Genomic DNA, 22,303 nt, shown 5'->3' on the forward strand with positions numbered 1-22,303 from the left:
AAAGAAAATAGAAAAAGAGAAAAAAAAAAGAGAGAAGAAACAAAAAAGGACAAAAGCAAGAAACAAAACAACTAAAGAAAGAGGCAAAAAGCAAAAGAAGAAAGAAAGAAAGTCATACAGGTTGAGGATAACACTATGTTTGGGTGAAGTCTCCCTAAATGTCTCCAACACTGGTAGTTGACTAACAGTAAACATGAAACTAAAGGAAAGCAGAAAGTCTTCCTTATTGATTAAAGAACTGAAACGGCAGTACGGCAGTCAGCGTCCGTCGTGTCACCGTAAAAACTCGTCCTGTCATGTCGAGGTCATGCGTCAATGTCACTTAAACCTCTGCAAGAACAAACACATCAGACTCACAGTTACACAAGTCCAGCAGTCCATCACACTTCATCACAACTCTTTTAAACTCTATATATAATTGCATGTTTAAATCATGCAATGTTGATTTTTGTTCTTGTTTTATTTTTGCCTGTGTTACCAATCAAATCATGTCAGAGTTGCAGTGTTTGTGTCCTCACCTTCTGAAATGCCGTTAAAATAAAAGAAGATAAAAATGAAGGACATTAATCATAATTATGATTATGAAGAGAAACTCCAGACTGAAAGAAGTCTTTAAAACCCCACTGTAACTTTAAACTGTTACGTTGAATTACTATTTTATAATCATGCAAATAGCTAATTTTCTTAATAAATGTAAGGCAATGGGTTTATTCAGTTTAATAAAGTCAACTAATCGCTTTAATAGCAACAGGTTTACTTACTTCATAAGAGTAAAGTCAACTAATCGCTTTAAAAGCAGCAGGTTCACTCACTTTATAAGAGTAAAGTCAACTAATCGCTTTAAAAGCAACAGTTTTACTCACTTTTTAAGAGTAAAGTCAACTAATTGCTTTAAAAGCAACAGGTTTACTCACTTTATAAGAGTAAAGTCAACTAATCGCTTTAAAAGCAGCAGGTTTACTCACTTTATTAAGTAAAGTCAACTAATCGCTTTAAAAGCAGCAGGTTCACTCACTTTTTAAAGTAAAGTCAACTAATCGCTTTAAAAGCAACAGGTTTACTCACTTTATTAAGTAAAGTCAACTAATCGCTTTAAAAGCAGCAGGTTTACTCACTTTTTAAAGTAAAGTCAACTAATCGCTTTAAAAGCAGCAGGTTTACTCACTTTATAAGTGTAAAGTCAACTAATCGCTTTAAAAGCAGCAGTTTTACTCACTTTTTAAGAGTAAAGTCAACTAATTGCTTTAAAAGCAACAGGTTTACTCACTTTATAAGAGTAAAGTCAACTAATCGCTTTAAAAGCAGCAGGTTTACTCACTTTATTAAGTAAAGTCAACTAATCGCTTTAAAAGCAGCAGGTTTACTCACTTTTTAAAGTAAAGTCAACTAATCGCTTTAAAAGCAACAGGTTTACTCACTTTATAAGAGTAAAGTCAACTAATCGCTTTAAAAGCAGCAGGTTTACTCACTTTATTAAGTAAAGTCAACTAATCGCTTTAAAAGCAGCAGGTTTACTCACTTTTTAAAGTAAAGTCAACTAATCGCTTTAAAAGCAGCAGGTTTACTCACTTTATAAGTGTAAAGTCAACTAATCGCTTTAAAAGCAACAGTTTTACTCACTTTTTAAGAGTAAAGTCAACTAATTGCTTTAAAAGCAACAGGTTTACTCACTTTATAAGAGTAAAGTCAACTAATCGCTTTAAAAGCAGCAGGTTTACTCACTTTATTAAGTAAAGTCAACTAATCGCTTTAAAAGCAGCAGGTTTACTCACTTTTTAAAGTAAAGTCAACTAATCGCTTTAAAAGCAACAGGTTTACTCACTTTATAAGAGTAAAGTCAACTAATCGCTTTAAAAGCAGCAGGTTTACTCACTTTTTAAAGTAAAGTCAACTAATCGCTTCAAAAGCAGCAGGTTTACTCACTTTATAAGAGTAAAGTCAACTAATCGCTTTAAAAGCAGCAGGTTTACTCACTTTATAAGAGTAAAGTCAACGAATCGCTTTAAAAGCAGCAGGTTCACTCACTTTATAAGAGTAAAGTCAACTAATCGCTTTAAAAGCAGCAGGTTTACTCACTTTTTAAAGTAAAGTCAACTAATCGCTTCAAAAGCAGCAGGTTTACTCACTTTATAAGAGTAAAGTCAACTAATCGTTTTAAAAGCAGCAGGTTTACTCACTTTATAAGAGTAAAGTCAACTAATCGCTTTAAAAGCAGCAGGTTTACTCACTTTATAAGTGTAAAGTCAACTAATCGCTTCAAAAGCAGCAGGTTTACTCACTTTATAAGAGTAAAGTCAACTAATCGCTTTAAAAGCATCAGGTTTACTCACTTTATAAGAGTAAAGTCAACTAATCGCTTTAAATGTAGCAGGTTTACTCACTTTATAAGAGTAAAGTCAACTAATCGCTTTAAAAGCAGCAGGTTTACTCACTTTATAAGAGTAAAGTCAACTAATCGCTTTAAAAGCAGCAGGTTTACTCACTTTATGAGAGTAAAGTCAACTAATCGCCTTAAAAGCAGCAGGTTTACTAAAGAGTAAAGTCAACTAATCGCTTTAAAAGCAGCAGGTTTACTCACTTTATGAGAGTAAAGTCAACTAATCGCTTTAAAAGCAGCAGGTTTACTAAAGAGTAAAGTCAACTAATCGCTTTAAAAGCAGCAGGTTTACTCACTTTATAAGAGTAAAGTCAACGAATCGCTTTAAAAGCAGCAGGTTTACTAAAGAGTAAAGTCAACTAATCGCTTTAAAAGCAGCAGGTTTACTCACTTTATGAGAGTAAAGTCAACTAATCGCTTTAAAAGCAGCAGGTTTACTAAAGAGTAAAGTCAACTAATCACTTTAAAAGCAGCAGGTTTACTCACTTTATAAGAGTAAAGTCAACGAATCGCTTTAAAAGCAGCAGGTTTACTAAAGAGTAAAGTCAACTAATCGCTTTAAAAGCAGCAGGTTTACTCACTTTATAAGAGTAAAGTCAACGAATCGCTTTAAAAGCAGCAGGTTTACTCACTTTATAAGAGTAAAGTCAACTAATCGCTTTAAAAGCAGCAGATTTACTCACTTTTCAAGAGTAAAGTCAACTAATCGCTTTAAAAGCAGCAGGTTTACTCACTTTATTAAGTCAACTAACCGCTTTAAAAGCAACAGGTTTACTCACTTTATAAGAGTAAAGTCAACTAATCGCTTTAAATGTAGCAGGTTTACTCACTTTTATAAAAATGAATGGTATATGAAAATGAATACCCCCCCCCCCAAAAAAAAAAAAATTATCTGATTATGGTAAATGCATTATTCAAATAAAAAAAAACATCTATTTCTCCACTTAAACAGTCAGTTCTGTCATGATGTCTCAAGTCAGCAGGTTGAGGTTAACTCTCAACAAATCCTGTTCAACTTCTTGTCAATTCTGAACTGTCCTGGTTTGTTCTTGTGTTAAAGGTGCTTTATGTAAGATGACCATTTCAAAAACATAAAAATGCCATAGTATGTTTGCAGACATTTAAGAAACATGCTAAGTGAACATATTTGTTTATATGAAAAATAATGCTAAAGTCAGTTTTTCTGCTTTGAAAATGTGGGTTTTGTGTGGGAATATCCGTCTTTGTTTTGGTCTCTATAACCAGCCCACTGCCAGTTTACCCAATTATATTTCAGCAACCCAGATTGCCTTGGAGGAAAACAGTATATTTAATTTCAGTTATGAAGGCTGCTTCAATGTATGCGGACTTAGCCAAAAATGTGATGTCTGGAAGACAGTAGCAGCCTCTGAAATGAGACGCAGATTCAGACTTTTAAAAAATACTGAGAGTTTTTTTAAGTAGCAAATAATACAAATATTGCATATATAATTATTAATTATTATCTGAGCAGCTTACAGCATAAAGCTCGATCGTCAGCGATGCTTGCTCCTGTATGTGTTGTCAATCTGGCAACCTGCATTTGAGTCGAGTAAAAAAAAAAACCCTCCACAATGTTTTGAATTTGGACTGCAATACAGAGTTTAACCACTAGGTGTCAATCCCACATACTGCACCTTTAACAGTAGAAATTACAACACGTGGATTCATACATCTCTGAATAACCTCACAGGGTCTTACCTACTGAGGGCACTTACCTGTGTGTGTCATAAGGTCAGTAAGTTCTCTGGCGCTTATGCGACTCTTCTTTGGGTGGGTCGGCCAGCATCACCTTCATCTTGACCCCGTTAACCACTTTACCGTGCATGGTATCTATGGCATCGTGCGCATTTCTACGGTCGGCATACTTAATATACCCCACGTTCCGGCCCGGGACCAAGTACACCTCAATCAGGGATCCGAAACGACTGCATGGAGAGAAGAAATGCTTTCAAGAACCACAGAAAATACAGTTCAAGTCGGATTTATTAGCCCTTTTCTTCAAATATTTCCCAAATGCGGGTTAATTTGCATCTTTGGATGGAAACAAGACTAATATAAAAATATATTCACTCCGTATGCTACAGTGTTCCTGCCGTCAGAGGCCGTGCGTTCAATCATGAAGACGAGCACATACCAGAAGACGTCCTCCAGCACTTCCACCGGCAGAGGCGAGGGGTTGAAGATGACAAACAGCCTCTCCTTCACCACACTGTCAAGCGCGAGCAGCTTCTTAGGAGCAGGGAGAGACGCGTCTGTCTGCAAGCGTGCCTTCTGGGGTAAAGGGGATGCTGTGAAGCCCTACAGGAGCACAGTGCATACAACAACATGAGATAAAGTGCACCTATTATGTCGTCTCTGATGTCTCTAGAGTGTGTGTGTGTGTGTGTGTGTGTTTCAGCTCAAAATAGCACACAAAATGTTTTCGAACTCTCTGAAATTGACCCTTTTAGGCTTTGATCCTAACTGTGCTGTTTTGGTGACTGTCGCTTTAAATGCAAATGAGAGTGTGCTCTTTTCAAAAAGGGCGGAGCTACAGATGCCTGTGTGACATAAAATGCACTTTACCGGTAAGACTGATATCTCTACTCGTCATTCTCTCTTCATTTAGCCATCTATATGCCTATTACATATCCATGACACACTGTGATATAGCCTGGTGTGTTAGTTCATTGGATTGGATTGCTTTCTAACTATGACCAAACCGCTCCTGAGTTCATTTCAACTGAGCCGAGACTGAATGTTTTGGCACAGATCAGAGCACGATTGTGGGTTTCACAAATGCCCAAACAAACCGAACTAAGGGGCAAACTCACCTGGTTCCAAAACAAACGTTTACACTACCTAACAAAAGTCTTGCCACCTATCCAGGTTTTAGGAACAGCAAATAATAACAACTTCTAGTTGATCATTTGGTTTCAGAAGTGTCTTATATGAAAGCCAAAGGCCTCTAGATTACACTTATTTGAGCACAATATAATCTGATCATGTCTTGATATTGAATGATTTGATTAGGACAGTGCGGTCTGACTCTGCTTAGACTAAAGTCTGCTCACTGAACCTTCAATAATGTCCAGTATAGAATATGTGCTCATGCTGCAGTGGAAACAGAATGAATATTGTGTCTGACTCCATCATGAGCTTGGAGGACTGCATCCATACATCTCTGCAATGACTCGAATCACTGATTAATAAAGTCATCTGGAATGGCAAAGAAAGCCTTCTTGCAGGACTCCCAGAGTTCATCAAGATTCTGTGTTCATCTTCAACGCCTCCTCCATCTTACCCTAGACGTGCTCAATAATGTTCATGCCTGGTGACTGGGCTGGCCAATCCTGGAGCACCTTGACCTTCTTTGCTTTCAGGAGCTTGGATGTGGAGGCTGAAGTATGAGGAGCGCTATCCTGCTGGAGAATTCACCCTCTCCTGTGGTTTGTAATGTAATGGGCACCACAAATGTCTTGATACCTCAGGCTGTTGATGTTGATCATCCACTCTGCAGATCTCTCGCACGCCCCCATACTGAAAGTAACCCCAAACCATGACTTTTCCTTCACCAAACTTGACTGATTTCTGTGAGAATATTGGCTCCGTACTGCTTCCAGTAGGTCTTCTGCAGTATAGTATTGATTGGGATGCAGTTTAACACATGATTCATGGGAAAAATCCACCTTCTGCCACTTTTCCAAATGATCAACTAGAAGTCAAGTTATTATTTGTTGCTCTTACAACTGAGAACCACAAGACCTTTGTCAGGAAGTGTAGGTGTGAAAGCACCCTAAGAAAAAGCTGATGCTGCAATGCATATTTTGAAAACACAGAGCACACATTACCCACCGCGCTAGTCTTCATTAGCTGTGAAGCAGAAGGGCCGTTCCACACCATAGACATCATCTGGGCCGCCACGAGCTGCATCGCCATCTTCCCCACAGGACTGAACACACACACACACACAATATATTTATACAGTTGAAGTCAGAATTATTAGCCCCCATTAAAGTTTTATTTCCTTTTTTAAATATTTCCCAAATGATGTTTAACAGATTTAGCAATTTTTCACAGTATGTCTGATAATATTTTTTCTTCTGGAGAAAGTCTGATTTGTTTTATTTCGGCTAGTATAAAAGCAGTTTTTAATTGTTTAAGCCATTTTAAGGTCAATATTATTAGCCCCCTTCAGCAATATTAGTTTTGGATTGTCTCCAGAACAAACCACTGTTATACAATGACTTGCCTAATTACCCTAACCTGCCTAGTTACCCTAATTAACCTAGTTAAGCCTTTAAATGTCACTTTAAGCTGTATAGAACTGTATAAAATAAATCAGTTATTAGAGATGAGTTATTAAAACTATTATGATTAGAAATGTGTTGAAATTCTGCTCTCCGTTAAACAGAAAATGGGGAAAAAATAAACAGGGGGGTTAATAATTCAGGGGGGCTAATAATTCTGACTTCAACTGTATATACACACTGCTGATGTAAAGCAGACTCTAATTATCTTAACAGTTCAAACCAAATGACAGTCTGTTCAAAACATCAAGCAAAAGCATCAACCAGACAGCATACGGTCTTGTAGATTTTTCAGTTTTGACTATATATTACCAATAAAAAGGGCCAGACAGAATCTGCGGACATTTTTTGCTATTTCTGCAGAGAATTTAGTAAAAAAATAAAAATCTGCGGATTTATGCGGAATAATTTTAGGAGCATCATAACAAAAACTTAATGTATATTAAAACTAATAATACATTTTTTTACTTTTATTTAATGTTTACAATTCAAATCCAATTAGATCCACTTATTTGTTAAACAAAGCAAGTCTCTCATATAATATATCTAATAAACGACAGATAATATTACTTTACAAACTGTATTGTAAATAAATCATAAGAACATTTTAATTTTACTACTATTATTATATCATAATAATATTAGTGAAATTAATTTAAAAACTGAATAAATATAAATTTACACACATTTACACGAGTAAATAAATAGACTGAATGATGGGCAAAAAATCCGTGGCGTGCAGATTCGGTGTGCGTCTACCACTAACTATTTATGCAACAAAATAAACTATTCTCAGGCAATTATTTATCTAGATCTATCACAGAATTATAGTGGATCTGTAGAATTAAAAATGCCATGTATGCCTTGCCAAAAAGTACTTTAATCCCACACTATGGTAATTTATTTATAGTAAAAATGAGTGATTTTGAACTATATTATATTAAAAGTACTCGATGTAATTCTATAGCTGCAATAGTAACACGACAACAATAGTAAAATAAACAAAGTACCTATTGTTCTACCACTATATTGAAGATACTACAACAAACAACAGTTTATTGTAGTAAAAAACTCAAGTATACTACAGTATTTATCATCATTACACTCTGTACACTATGGCATTCAATAACCAAGAGTTGTGAATATTATAATATATACTGAATATTTTCTACAGTATGGTTCATGAACACTAGTATTTCTTCGTGTGGGTTTAAAAGCAGACTAGGAGATGATTGTAAAGTGACTGTACCTTGTTCTGTCCTCTCCATCATCCACAAAGGATACAGTGAGCCGGTTTCCAGGAGGATACTCGAACCCGTTCAGCTTCTCTTTAGCATACACCGAGGAGCCCAGGTTACTATACCGAACCACCACCTGACCTGCAGAATGAACACACACACTTAAATAAATGAGTGTGCTTGCACCTTAATATAATACACAGCCATTTCTCCAGGAGGTGACTGTTTTGGACTTTAAAAGAGGAGTTTTCAAGTTTGCAGATAATAGATAATCATCAGAAACCATTTGTTATTATTATTAATAATAATAATAATAATAATTAATATTTATTTTTTATTTATATATATATATATATATATATATATATATATATATATATATATATATATATATATATATATATATATATATATAATAATTATTATTTATTATTATATAAATATGATTAATTATTATTATTATTATTATTCCTATTATTGTCAGTGTTTTTAAAAAAAAATAAGGAAACTGATCAATGTTTATTCAGGATTACTTTTACAACCCTCAACAATGAGAGAAAACGACTCACGCATGCAATCAAAACTGCACAAGTCAAAAAGCCTGAACAGCGCCTGTCATTAGGCAATGAATAATAAACCGCTCAGACGTTGACTGAGTTTAAGCCTTCCTTAGAGAAGCCTACAGAGCAAACATTTTCACACAGGGTTGTGGCCTTAACAGCATATATACTCTGAATTAATGTGTGACAGCAGAGAATGTGTATCGTCTACATTCATTCATCTGGGCATAAAAACAGCCTTTCTCTACAGTCTGTACAGAGACTGTGTTTCTATCCAGAGATTTAGGAGCAAAACATTAGAATAAATCAATGTTTACATCCAATGAGAAACAAAAGAACAACAAGATGGTGCCTTCCTGATAAACTGGCACCAAATATTGCTCAGAGATGTGTAGTTTGGGATTTGCCACTTGAATGTGGTGACTTATGGAGGCGTTAGATGCTCTTTGGGAGCGCAGACAGATGCTCAAGACAGTTCTGGAGAGAATAATAATAGAAATATATTCACACTGCATGATTTTCAAAGTAATCATGTCACAGATGTTTTCACACTGCATGACTGTCTGTGCTAGCGTTTTGTTGCTGCTTTGTTTACACTGCAAGATGGATCAGCGACAGGGGGTTTCACACTGCATGACTTTACACTAGAAAGAATCGCCGGCAACTTTGTCCAAACCAAACACACGTCGTATATCTTTTGTTATTAACTACATAACCAGAAACAAGCCTTTACCGGGGTAGAAAGTGCACATATTTGACTTAACCTGGGTTGTGAAGGGAATTAGCAATTTCTCTTCGACTTCTTTTTTGACCCTGACTGTGATATTGATCAAATGACACAACACACAGACACTCCTGCCAAATTTACACTGGTTTTTCCTCCATTTCTTGGATCCAAATGAACTGAAAATGAGCGCTTTTAACTTCTCCCCCAACCTCGCGCTGGCCTGAAGGTACCCACACTAGTGAATGCTGCTCTCTCATTGGCTGTAGGTGATCGCCGATGTTATTTTCAATCAGAACACATTCACATGGCAAGATTTGAACCGCAGACAGCTCCAGATATTTAGCCGGCGTCAGCGACTCGTCTGCGATTTTCTCAGATGGCGTCTTTGAAAGTTCACATTGTGTGATTGTTACTCGCATGAACAAGCACCGATTTGCCTGCGATTCCTCAAATCTTGTCTGCGAGTCAAAATCAGGGCTAAAATCATGTCTGAACTTGGCATAAAACAACTAAGTAGGATCTGAAGGAGCACTTGGTGATTAAAGAAAGGTGCGTTTGACCAAAGTTAGCGCTGATATCTGCAGGAAGGTAGATCTTCGTACAGGATTGGGCACCCCTGGTCTAATAGGTCTGATTTTTACACCAAATTTCAAATAGAAAACCCAAATCGATGTGTGTACCAAGCATGCAAACTGCAGGAAATGCTAGCTATTGGAATCCTTTTGCTGACTGCAGGAAGACGTCTCCGATTTCTTGTTTTTCAAGTTTGAACATTCAGTCACTCAGCAGCTCTTTTGTATTTCACATGCGTTTTCATGGCATTCAGGCTCAATTGGTGGCGTCACTCTTTATCCCTTTGGTCTTTTTCTCTGGCTGTATGCGAGTGTAAATACGGTTACCTGTACTCCGACAACACATGTTGACCCTCTGCATGTAAACAAAGCTAAATAAAGCAAAGATGGGTATGTTTCCCTCTATTTTTACAGCAGACTATTCTCACTGATGTCAATGGACTCGCATCAAAAACTCTGAATCAACTCTCTCTTTTGTCTCGTATAAATGCAAAGAAAGCAAGAGACTTGACACGCAACATGTAAATGCTCTCAAATTGCACTATAAAAGGCAATGTACACGAATATAACTTGCTTTATCATCATTTTAAACAGTGAGTGAGCTTTTAGTATTGCTTTCAGTCTTATTAGTTACATCTTTTTATTTATTTTTTGTTTTTTTTCCTTCAGAAATGAAAGTTTCCTATTCATTTCCAACAGTATAAATAAATAAATGAAGCAAGCGTTCTTGTTATTGTTTTTCAACATTTTGCTATATTTTAAGCTGCTACTAGAGGTGTAACAACACACTTAAGCCACAATGCGATGCATATCTCAATGCTGAACTCACAATATTTTTACCCAATTCCCCTATAGCGCATGTGTTTGGACTGTGGGGGAAACCAAAGCACCCTGAGGAAACCCACACCAACACAGAGAGAACATGCAAACTCCACACAGAAACGCCAACTGACCCAGCCGGGACTCGAACCGGAGACTTTCTTACAGTGAGGCGACGGTGCTAAAAACTGAGCCGCCATGTCATTTAGACTACTTGTTATATGATTCTTTTATAGTGAACTAATTATGACAATATAATTATGGTATATTTTAAGGTTGTGTGTGCTTATTTAAAACAAAACAGCACAAAAGCTGTGACTGGGGTATTATTTGCAGCATATCTACCCCTAAACAGTGCATATTAATACCTTAAACCCAGGTGCTCAGTTCATGGAGGGCCACAGCCCTGCACATTTTAGTTCCAACCCTGTTTCAACACACTGACTTTCAAACATGCCTGAAGGACTCGGGTTTGCTCAGGTGTGTTTAATTAAGGTCGAAGCTAAACTGTGCAGAGTTTGACACCTCTGCCTTAAAGTGATATACATATAATAATAATAAAAACTGTTTATTTACACCCCTTAAAGCAATAAAGGCATTTCTGCAGCAATAAAACATTCATAAAATATTTTGAGATGAAACAATACTCTTTGGTAATGCAACAGCTACCATTAATGCTCTTCTGGAGAAAAAAGGGAAGTCATTAACAGCAACTTTTTATTTTTAGGGTGAACAGTCACTTAAAAGGTCCCCAGAAATCTTTTATTCGATGTTTGATGTAATCTCAATTGAAGCAAGACGACAGGGCGGGACATAGTGTAGCCCCGCCCCTTTTTTAAAAAAGTGCCAATAGCATGTTGTCTCTCACAGCTCTGCCAGTGAGAGTGGTCAATCTCAAGCGCATCAAATGAAAAGCCAATGAGAAGGGGGCGGGGCATGTCAGACACAATAGAGGATTTGATTGGTCAGAAGACGTGATGAGAAACTGAAATTGATCCATTTAGGCGGAAGTGACTCCTGCAAGATTTATATCAGGTTTATATCTTCTAAGTGTAAATTTTGTCATGGTTTTGGAGCTCACTAGATTTTAGATATCCCCAAGACTAACATACTGATCCAAACACCTAAAAGTACCTTTAAGTCACCTGCATTTTTTTTTAATCACCCCAGTGAAAGCTTTTGCTTTTTTTTCAGGGAGGTAAAACAAAAGACTGCAGCGTTATTAACCTTTGCTGAAGCCGTATTGATCTCTCTGTATCTCGCAGTAGTCCAGGCCCGGGATGATGTCAAACAGGCTGTAGATCTGCTCCTGTGAGACGGATATCCGCGAGGACACCATCAGGCAGCGGGTGATGATGTCAGAGCTATAGGAATCTGCTGCGCTGTAGCTGCTGGACTCCTGAGCTGGAGGAAAACACCAGATGACGACAAGAAACCTTCAGACAACCAAATGCTGCACAGCATTCATCTTTAGACAACAACACAGGCAAAAAAAAAAAGATAGTTCACCCAAAAATGACAATTGGGTCATGCTTCACTCACTTTAAAGTAATGTAATGCGTGTATTTATGTAATGCGTTTATTGTGTATGGCCATAGACCCAAAGCGCTTCTCAATCATGAAGGGGAGGGGTCTCTCCACATCACCACCATTGTGTAGCATCCACTTGGATGATGTGACAGCAGCCACAGGACAACGATTAGGCACTAGAATAGGTTGCGTTTGGGGTGCAGATGCACACAACAGAAGTCGTAAAGCTCATTATCAACCATAGCAAGGTTTTTATAATGTTGTCCGATAGTCCGCTTAGCGAGACATTTGGCTGCTTATTCAGATTAAAATAATTGTGTTTATTTCGAACTATAACACGGAGAGATGAGCAATGATTCCAAACGAATATCTAATGTTACGGTCACTCCTGAAGCGGGAGTGATTTTAACAATAAACTTTATTTTCAGAAAACTGTTCAGCAATGCAAATAATGCATATATCATCAATTATGTTGTTGCATATAACCGGCTTCAATGAGGAAAATATGTATTAACACAAGAAAATACCTTTTATAACATTATTAAGTGGAAAAAAAATAATAGCCTATAGCAGGGTAGCCTGTGTGTGGCACCATTGCGTCACCGTGAATGAGTCGGCCTATCTGGTTTCGGAATATAAAAAACAAGCCTTTATTCGTTTTTGTTTTCTGGTGATTTTATATTTTGTTATTCAAAAAAAAAATTTAAAAAAAAAATAAATAAATTCTAAATCAAATTAAATATTATTATTATTATTATTATTAAATTTAATTTTTTTTTAATTAAATTTTTGGAATTTCGTTTTTCCGTTTTTCGTCATGAGCCGCTTTTTTATTTCGTTTTAAAATTCAAAAATGAAAATCAAAATAACGGCTCGTTTTTTGGTTTTTAATATCTGTTTCTAAAATGAAAATCCAATGACCAAAAATACACTGATCATCTAAGAGGACTAATCAAAAATCCTTTAGAATGAGCAAGCATTAGGCAGGCCTTGAAACTGTGACCGTTTTGGTCGCATATGCGCCCGAAATTTTTATCCATGCGACCTCAAAATATATTTGGGAGGCTGGGAGCATTTATGAGAGTGCATATAATTGTTGTCGTGCGACCAGTTTAGGCATTCACGCATTAATCATTAAGCACCTAAAAACACCAAACGCAGTGCTACAGGAATGGTTTAAAACAGTTGTCATGTCAACTTGCTACTGTAAACAAAGCCCGCAATGCTTGTCCCGCCTTCAAGCTCTTCTTATTGGCCCATTGCGCTAGAACAGAACGCGAATGGATTGGTAAACATCAGCTGTCAATCACTCAGTTCCGATACAACAGAATGAAAACAGCACTGACAGATTTAGTTTTAGAAACCACCTAAAGTTACAAATAATGGCACATCTGATTAGTGATCATGTGGTGAATGGCAATCCAGAGTTTACACTTTTCCAAGAGTGGATAAAAGACTTCCAGTGTTTAAAGTCCGCTATGAAAATGACTAAAGCCTTCACAGTAAAGCAGGTGGGACGTTTTCAGGTAACAGTGTTTGCCACTGAATATACACATTTTCAGCAGGAGATGTTCTAACGTTATTTAATCAGTCGTGCCACTAATGCTGCGCGTTCACCATCGCTAAAGAGCATGCATTCACTGAGATGAAACTAATATTGCAGCTCATGAAAAGACCATTATTGCTATTAAGATGACATACGCAAATAATAAGTTATATGTCAATATCATCTGTGCAATATCAGACAGCACCCCTGAGAACAGCATATTGTTAACTCAGTTCATCTCATTCACGTCAAGCAGTGAGTGGATGCAGATTTTTGTGTATTTGTTAGTTGTGATAAGAGTGTTAATATATAATGCAGTCTGTTAATATAAAACCTGTAGTAACTGTGCTCAGTTTTTGGTGGTTCCGATAAATTTTGTGTGGTGCGCCTAAATTTTTGAAGTTAGGAGCAGCGGTGCTACCAAAAAAAGGTTAATTTCGAGCCCTGATAGGAGCGGCCATCTAAAAGTATTAGTCAATTACCCCTGTTTAATAATCAAGACTAACGAGAGTGTGACCATGAGGGACCACCAGCCGAGGCGATTCCTCGGAGCATCCTATTGAACAAAAGCAAAAGTTATAAGTAAAAAAACCTTCATCTGAATTATATATTGATATAATCTTCTTAATGTTTAATGATTGGAGTCAGATAAAATGAAAGCTAAATGCATTTATATCCTAAACCACCTCATATTAAAATTTGAGGCAGATACGAGTTCATTTGCGCTAAAATTCAACATTGTGCTCTGGAAAGACCGAACACGCAGTGAACTTTCATCCACCAGTAGACACCGTCATTTGAAAAGCGTGCACTATTATAAGTGAATGAGACCCAATGACCTCCATAGTATTTCTGGATGGAGGTCAATGGCTGCTGGTTTCCAACATTCTTCAAAATATCTTGTGTGTTTACAACCACTTGAATATGAGTAAATGAGGAAACTTTCAATTTTTGGGTGAGCTGTGCGTTTAAACTGTGCAGATGATGCGTACCAAATGCGTATGAGCTGGAGCCCAGATCACTGGTGGAGTGCTCCGTCGTCCTGGGGTTGCTGAAATACTCATTGTCTGCTGATGAATTCTTGGTTCTGGGCTCTGCTATAATAGCTCTGAAAGCTGAAGAGGAGGACGGATTAGAAGCACATCTTAATACAACAGGAAGAGGAGAAGTACGAAGAACGAGACGCTTACTCTTATCGCAGTTTTCAACAGCTTTGGCGGCTTGTGAAGGTTTGTGGAATCTGACGTATCCCAGACCTTTGCTTTCACCAGTGGTCTTATTTCGTATAATGATGGCGTACTCTATATCTCCATACACCTGGAGTGAGAGAAAAGAGAACATATCAATAAATAAATAAACATTGTTCATCTTTCCTTCTGATTTTGGGAACAACTTTAACTCATTTTCCATGTGCACATGGTTATAGTCACTACATAATCTGTGCTACTTTGACAAAACTGACAATCTCAGCTTTCAGCTCCTTGACCCAATCCTAGAGCCAGATTCTTAAATAGGAGTCTCTCAAACAAAACCTTAAAAATGTTATACATATTAAAATATATAATAATAATAATAATGATAATAATGATAATAATAGTAATAATATAACAATATTAGCAATATTCCACTTTATGTACAGTGATTTTTGTAAAATGAGAGCATTTTTTTAAAACTATTTACTCCAATGTACAGATGTGTATACAACATTTAAATACAGTTTTAGTAGTTATTTGTGCAAAAAAAGCTGACTCTAAAAGAACACTTCCTAATTAAGAGTCTCTTAAACAAGACTTAAAGGGCACCTATGGTAAAAAAATCTACTTTTCAAGCTGTTTGGACAGCCATATGTGCATGTATGGTGTATAGAGCGTCATATTGGGGTGATATAAGCACACCCAGTGCTTTTTTTCAATTTAACAACATAAAAACGGTGGACCAATTGGAGCGGTTCTCAAACCGACCGCAACTTTACGTAGAAGAGCGGTCCCCCCGCCCACCAATATTGATTGACAGGCGCATCATTATATCCTCAGTTTGTTGATTCACGTCCGCCATTTTCAGCGTGAGTCGAAGCGATATCACTAAAGGAACACGCTAGCTCTATTTTTAGATGCAAGGCTCATTGGGCTCAACACAAGAGCAATATTCTCCACATTATCGCTCTAATCGGAATTATTGGTTGTATCTTTAGGTAGGTTTGCAGACATGTGTACTTCTCATTGAGTCTACCTTATACTTCAGCCGTTTGCATTTCTCACGATCACAGAAGCTCCCTGTGATCTTAACTAGGCACTGCTGTACCTGACGCAGCGCCATGCGTTTTAGAATTCTAAACATAGGTGTCTATCAGGGTACACACAACGGCGTGACGATTCGGGACACTTCATGTTTCTGCTACGCCACAGAGAGTGTCTGGTGTGTCGTGTCGCGGCTTCGAGCGGCGCATCCGGTGCCTCAGTCAAAGTTAATTCAGTGTGCATGGTTATTAGTCTCGGTGTACAAGCTCGGCACTTGAAACTAGCACACAGTTGGCTGTAAAACTGTACAAAGACACAAATGATTTTGTACTCTCTGCTTGGTCTGTGTCCGAGTCGTATATGTACGACTGAATGCGGATCCTCTCACTCCAGCTTCTCTCAGTCTGCCCAAACACAGAGCGGGTGAGCTCATGGCCCCGCCCCCTTGTTACATTGGCAGGAAGCCGAAACTAATTTACATGTGAAGCAACACACCCCTAAATCAGCGAGCTGTGGACACGCCCCCAACATGACACTTTTTAACACATTATAATAAAACAATCTGAATTGTGTTTTAAACTGAAGCTAAACTGGCACACTCAGAAGAACCAGAATATTAATATTAAATCATAAAAAAAAGAGGTCAACTATGTGCCCTTTAAAAAACGTGTTTGTCAAAATAATAAAAAAAATTTATTTAAATAATAATAATAATATTCAATATTCTGCTTTATTTAGGGTGTTTTTGCAAATTATTAAGCTATTTACTTTATATACGTGTGCGCGACTTAAGTTCAGTTAAATTATTTCGCAAAAAACAAAAATGGAGACTCTAATGTTGCGTTCACAACAGACGTGCACAAATGAAGAGGCACAAAATAAGTAAATCTGAACTTTAGCTGACATTCGCACCCCGTTAACCAATCAGAAGCTTGCTCTCGTATGAGCGTGATCATGACAGCTACCTCAATAAAATCCATGTCAGACATTTAGCATCGAAGCTAGAGTAGACAGAATCCCTGCACATGACGCGAATCCATGTCTATTGTGAAGTGAATCTGTTGCACGAATGAAGCGAACTTGACACATGAATAAAGCGAGAAATCTCAAAATATTCACGTGTCTATTTACGCACGACTAACATGATTTATTCACATGTGACATGTCTGGTGTGAACACAGCATCAAAGAACACACTTTCTCACTTCTGTTAATTATGATAACCTTTTATTTTGTAAACGATTCAAATGTCATTTAGTAAATGTAATAAAACTTTCAGAAAGCACATGCACACGTCTGATTACAAAAGTAGAAAATCGGACATTTTCTGCATTTATCATACAGTTATGAAAGAAATACAATAAACTTTGATTTAAAACTTCATGTTTATTCTAAAGTAAGACCATTTTGTTTATTTACTAAAATGCACACAAGCAAGGCACTCTTATGAATTCAGAGGCAAAAATCTGCTAAAAATCCTAAATATGCAGCAGGGCTTCTTTTCTGTGTGTGTGTGTTTTGCATTCCTCATATTACAAGCGTTTCTGCGCGCGAGTGTTAGTATTTGCATGTCCCATTCATTTCCTATGTCAGCTATTAGTGACTATGAGGGAGCCAAGTGTGACTTTATTTTCAACACATCCAAATCATCTGTGTGATTTTTTTTGGCATGTTCATGTCGCCAGTGGGACAAAATTCACCAAAAGCAATCTCATTTCAATGAAAATTTAAAGATGCATATTAATTAAACTTTTAGCATTTCTTTTATATCATTATCATCATCTGTGAATGTTTCTGGGATGATTACAGATATCCTAGTGAGCGTTAAACATTAGCCACTTCAATGATATTACCTTAAATTAGTGGTAAAATAGTCAAAATACAATAAATTAATTAAACACATGATGTGTTGGCTATAGAAAAAGAAAAGTGACAAGGTGGCTAAAGGTGAAGACATAGAAAACGGTCATGACATGTTTAATTGAAAATCTTGTTTAGGGTCTTGAATAGATCCTGAGGATTCACCTCTCCTGACCAGCTTACTTTTGAGGTGTTTTTTCAGAAAACAAGACATCATTTCTTATGTTATTTCATGTGTCTAGTATGCATCGTGATTGAAGATATTTTTAGATATTTAAACAGGACAACACTACTAAGTTAGTTTATTTTATCATTATAAGAGCTCAGGGATGTTCAAGGACAACCTGTGTGTGCACTTTCAAATGACTTTAGTTCTGCTTTTAAATAAAGGGTTGGAAATGAATGCTTTTTTTATATCCGATTTATCGATTAATCTGAAAAAATTAAATAAAATCGACAGATTAATCGATTCTTAAAATAATCGTTAGTTGCAGGCCTAGTGTAGTTGTTTATTTCTGTGTATTTGATGATTAGTCTAGTTTTGGGCTACTCTTAGACATCTATTAGATGTTCACTGACAGCCCAAATTTAGCCTTGTTTTAGCCAAAATATCTGTTTATCCATCTATTAGACATCGTCTTTTAAGCAAAAAATGCTTGCTGGGATGTGAACTTTGTCTAATCTGTGTATTTGGTGATTAGTCTAGTCTAGTCTATATTTAGATGTCTATTAGACATCTTTGAAATACCAAAAAAATGCTTGCAGGGCTTGTTTTTATACACTTTAAACAGCCCACCATACCTTAAATGTTTCTTTTAAATCATCCTCAGAGAATGTTTTCGGGATCATCACAAATATTCTCGTGAGCTCCTCATCCTCCACATCTCGGTGGCTTCCAGAAGACCTGGACTGAGCGATGAACACCTAAACCGAAACAACACAGGCTCACATCAGGAACAAGCCAAACAATCAGCAAGTGGTGCAAGTGAAATACTCAAAGTAGGAATATTTAGTGGCACTTTACAATACGGTTATATTAGTTAATGCATTTACTAAAATTAACAAACAATGAACACGTATTTATTTGTTAAAGTTAATTATTCTTAATAAAGTCATTCATTTTTAATTCATGTTAATTAACAAGCATGAATTTGGATTATAATAACACATTAGTAAATGTTATACTATAGGATGTACTATATGATTAATAAAGGCTGCACAAGTATTACTACTGCACAATATTGGAAAAAATTATATTATCTTTCTGAGATCCATGAGTTTGAGTTTGCTAGATGACTTCAAAGGTGCAATTTTGAAAATTATTTATTATTTTAGAGTCATTGGGATGATTTTGTAGGGCAGCTAAAAACCTGTAACCATTGACTTCCATAGTATTTGTTTTTCCTACAATGGATGTCAATGGTTACAGGTTTTTTGAACTGAAGAAAAAAACTCTTAAAACTACTTGAGAGAGTAAATAGTGGGTAAATTAGCATTTTGTGGTGAACTACCCCTTTAACTAACTTAATGTTAACAAAGGCGTCAAAAATACTATGATAATAAAAGTATTGTTCATTGTTTGTTCGAGTTAGCATGTTAAACACATTGAGGTAAAGTTGGTATTCGCACATTTGGACTTTCACCTTCCAAATATAATTTCAGAAAAGTATTGTTAGCAAATTCTAAGTTGTGAAAGGATACAAGCACCCAATAAATAAAGTAAATAGTTCACTGTCAAATATATAGTGCTAATGTTGTTTTCAAGTCATACTTGCATACAATTTCAGACCCAATATTTAAAGTAGAACTGTAAACTATACAGGGATGTGTAAAACCAACTTTACATCAATCTTTACTGGTTTCAAACCTTTGTGAGTCCTTCTATTAAACACAAAACAAGACATTTGAAGAAAGCTAAAACCTGTAGCCATTGGCTTACATAGTATTTGTTTTTCCTACAATGCTTTTCAGCTATAATCCAAATAAATTCTTCAGTGCTGAACAGAAGAAAAAACCTCAATGATTTAAAACCACCCAAGAGAGAGTAAATAGTAAGTAAATTTGCATTTTGTGGTGAACTACCATGTTAACTAACTTAACGTCAGCAAAAGTAGCTGAACATACAATATTAATAAATGTATTGTTTATTGTTTGTTCTTGTTATTACGTTAAATAGATTCAGAATGTATTTCTGAAAAGTATTGTTTGCAAATTCGAAATAGGGAAGTCATATTAGCAGCCAATGACTATCAAAGTACAACATTGTTCACAATTAATTAAACAGTGCTAATGTTGTTTTCAAGTCAAACTTGCATGTGATTTCAGACCTAATATTCAAAATAGCATTGCAAACTATTTAGCGATCATGTCACTTAACAAATGTTCAACAATAAGGACTGCCTGCTGGCCCAGGGCTAGCACGAGAGACGCTTGGGACAGTAGACGGGATCATTACTGTCTCGAACGGGACAGTGCTGCCTTGTCACTAAAGTTTCATTTGCCTGCGAGTTTTTGTCAATTGCATGCATTTTAATTTTGTTCTTTTAAGTCTTTAAATGTACTTTCTCTGTGATGTTGTGAACACCATATTGCTTTTCGGTTTCTCTCATCTGATTTGATGTTTTGAGCATGCTATTTTTTTTCGTAACCTGGCAACAACCAGTACCGTGAAGTGACGGCAACATCAAACTATAAAGGTAAACGAAAATGCCTGTTTCTACCGTCTTAGAAGCAGACATATACATGGGAACAACACAACAAACTAAATAAATTAATGTTTTGCACAATTTGCTGTCAGTTTGGCAAGTCAGACACCTTTTGTTAAATAATTACGAACTGCAATAAAATACCTGCACATTTTCCATACTACTCTTCTGTTTGCATAACTCTTTGAATTTTGCATTTATTTATTAATATTTCTAAAATATTTAAAATCTAGATTTACTGACATTATTTTTGATACATTATTTAATATATGTGACTAAAAATAGCTATTAACTTCTCTCTTTTCTTTCTTTCTTTTTTGGTGGGGCCAAGTAAACATTGGCCCGATCAGACCAGTAGAAAAAAAACCCTTAGTGTTGAACCCTGTTCATATATAAAACCAACTTTACCTCAATCTTTACTTGTTCCAAACCTTTGTGAATCCTTTTATTAAACACAAAAGTTATTTAAAGAATAGAAATCTGTAACCATTGACTTAGTGTAGCATAGTATTTGTATTTCCTACAACGCATTTCAATGGTTACAGGTTTTCAGCTATAAACAAAATATCTTCTTTAGTGTTTAACATAATAAAAAAACAATTAAAGATATAAAACCAATTGAGAGAGTAGTGATTAACTTACATTTGCAAATTTGTGGTGAACTATTCCTTTAACCAACTTAACGTTAACAAAGGCGCCAGAAATACTATAATAAGAGTATTGTTCATTGCTTGCTCGTGTAAATATGTTACATATATTAACTAATACAACCTTATTGTAAAGTGTTAGCAATATCTATCTATCTATGTGTGAATAAAGTACTTTTATAGGTTTGGTTCCCTCGACCAGACATCTGCCGTGCATCTCCTCCATAGCGGTGCAGGCTTGAGAGGATTTGGAGAATTTAATAAACGCCACTCCTTTGGACTCTTTGGTCTGCTTGTCTTTTACCACCCATATATCCTGGATTTCTCCAAAAGAGGCGAAGCTTTCCCGGATGGTGTCCTCAGTGATGGATTTACTGGTGACCAGAAACAGCCGACTGTTTGGAGGCTCGTCCAGATACGAAGACGGTCGGTTAGAGTCGTCCATAGTGATGATTAAAAGATCTGAATTATTATATTAACGTGATAACCCAGCGAAGAACGTTTTAAAATACTGAAGTTTGCCGAAATTGCTCTAAAAACCAAAAGTAAGTGAATGTTCAGTAAACAGCGTGCGCGAACACGTTTGAAATAATAACGTTCCTCTATCTCGACCATATAAATCTCACTAGAGCACGTGACGACAAAGCAAACGCAGATACTTATTTCATAATAAAAGACCCCTTATGTTTATCTTTTTTTCTCCGCCAGCTAAAGTTAAATTATTAGTTAAATTGAGTATGTAATACATCTTTTTATTATGGCATTGTATCGATAAAGAGTTATAAAATTAAATAATAATAATAAATAAATAGAATAATAAACAAAATAAAATAAATTAAAATAAATAAATAAAATAATAATACAATAACTTCGTTTATTGTCACATTAAAATATTAATATTTGATTTAATTAGTTTACTATTAATTTAATAATATGAGTCTATTTTTCCTTTCAAAAAAATGAACATATGAAACTTGAATGACCAATACATCATATTTTATTTGATTTAAATATATGATTTTATATATTTGATTATTTTTAAAAGTTGAAAAGAGTGTTTAAATAAGACACTCATCATCACTAATAATTATAATATATAAAACTAACATTTTCTTCTTCATTTGATAGCATTTACTAAAATAATTGGAATTAATTCACTACAATTTGTACACACTG

At 35.9% G+C, this 22,303-nt stretch overlaps 1 protein-coding gene across 1 annotated transcript; it reads right to left on the bottom strand.

Annotated features, from left to right (window-relative positions):
• Positions 1-28: 28 nt before the first annotated feature.
• rbm45 (RNA binding motif protein 45) lies at positions 29-21,752 on the bottom strand. Its single transcript, XM_056465020.1, has 10 exons — positions 21,303-21,752; positions 18,577-18,699; positions 14,870-14,996; positions 14,672-14,794; positions 11,831-12,007; positions 7,937-8,066; positions 6,233-6,329; positions 4,533-4,696; positions 4,114-4,323; positions 29-330 (listed from the first exon to the last, which is right to left on the bottom strand). Exons 1-9 carry the CDS (start codon positions 21,570-21,572, stop codon positions 4,131-4,133), a joined length of 1,404 nt encoding a protein of 467 aa, XP_056320995.1. The 5' UTR covers positions 21,573-21,752; the 3' UTR covers positions 29-330; positions 4,114-4,130.
• Between the last annotated feature and the right edge of the window lie 551 nt (positions 21,753-22,303).

The sequence above is a fragment of the Danio aesculapii genome, chromosome 9 (assembly GCF_903798145.1).
Source record: "Danio aesculapii chromosome 9, fDanAes4.1, whole genome shotgun sequence".
Taxonomy (NCBI): Eukaryota; Metazoa; Chordata; class Actinopteri; order Cypriniformes; family Danionidae; genus Danio; species Danio aesculapii.

Bases quoted from the DNA above. Each gene is read 5' to 3' on its own strand.
- rbm45 (XM_056465020.1), bottom strand. From the start codon at position 21,572: ATGGACGACTCTAACCGACCGTCTTCGTATCTGGACGAGCCTCCAAAC. The intron at 14,997-18,576 runs GTATGGTGGGCT...CTCTCACTCCAG, and splicing joins ATTTAAAAGAAACATTTAAG to GTGTATGGAGATATAGAGTA. The intron at 12,008-14,671 runs GTACGCATCATC...GTTTTCCTCCAG, and splicing joins CTCCAGCTCATACGCATTTG to CTCAGGAGTCCAGCAGCTAC.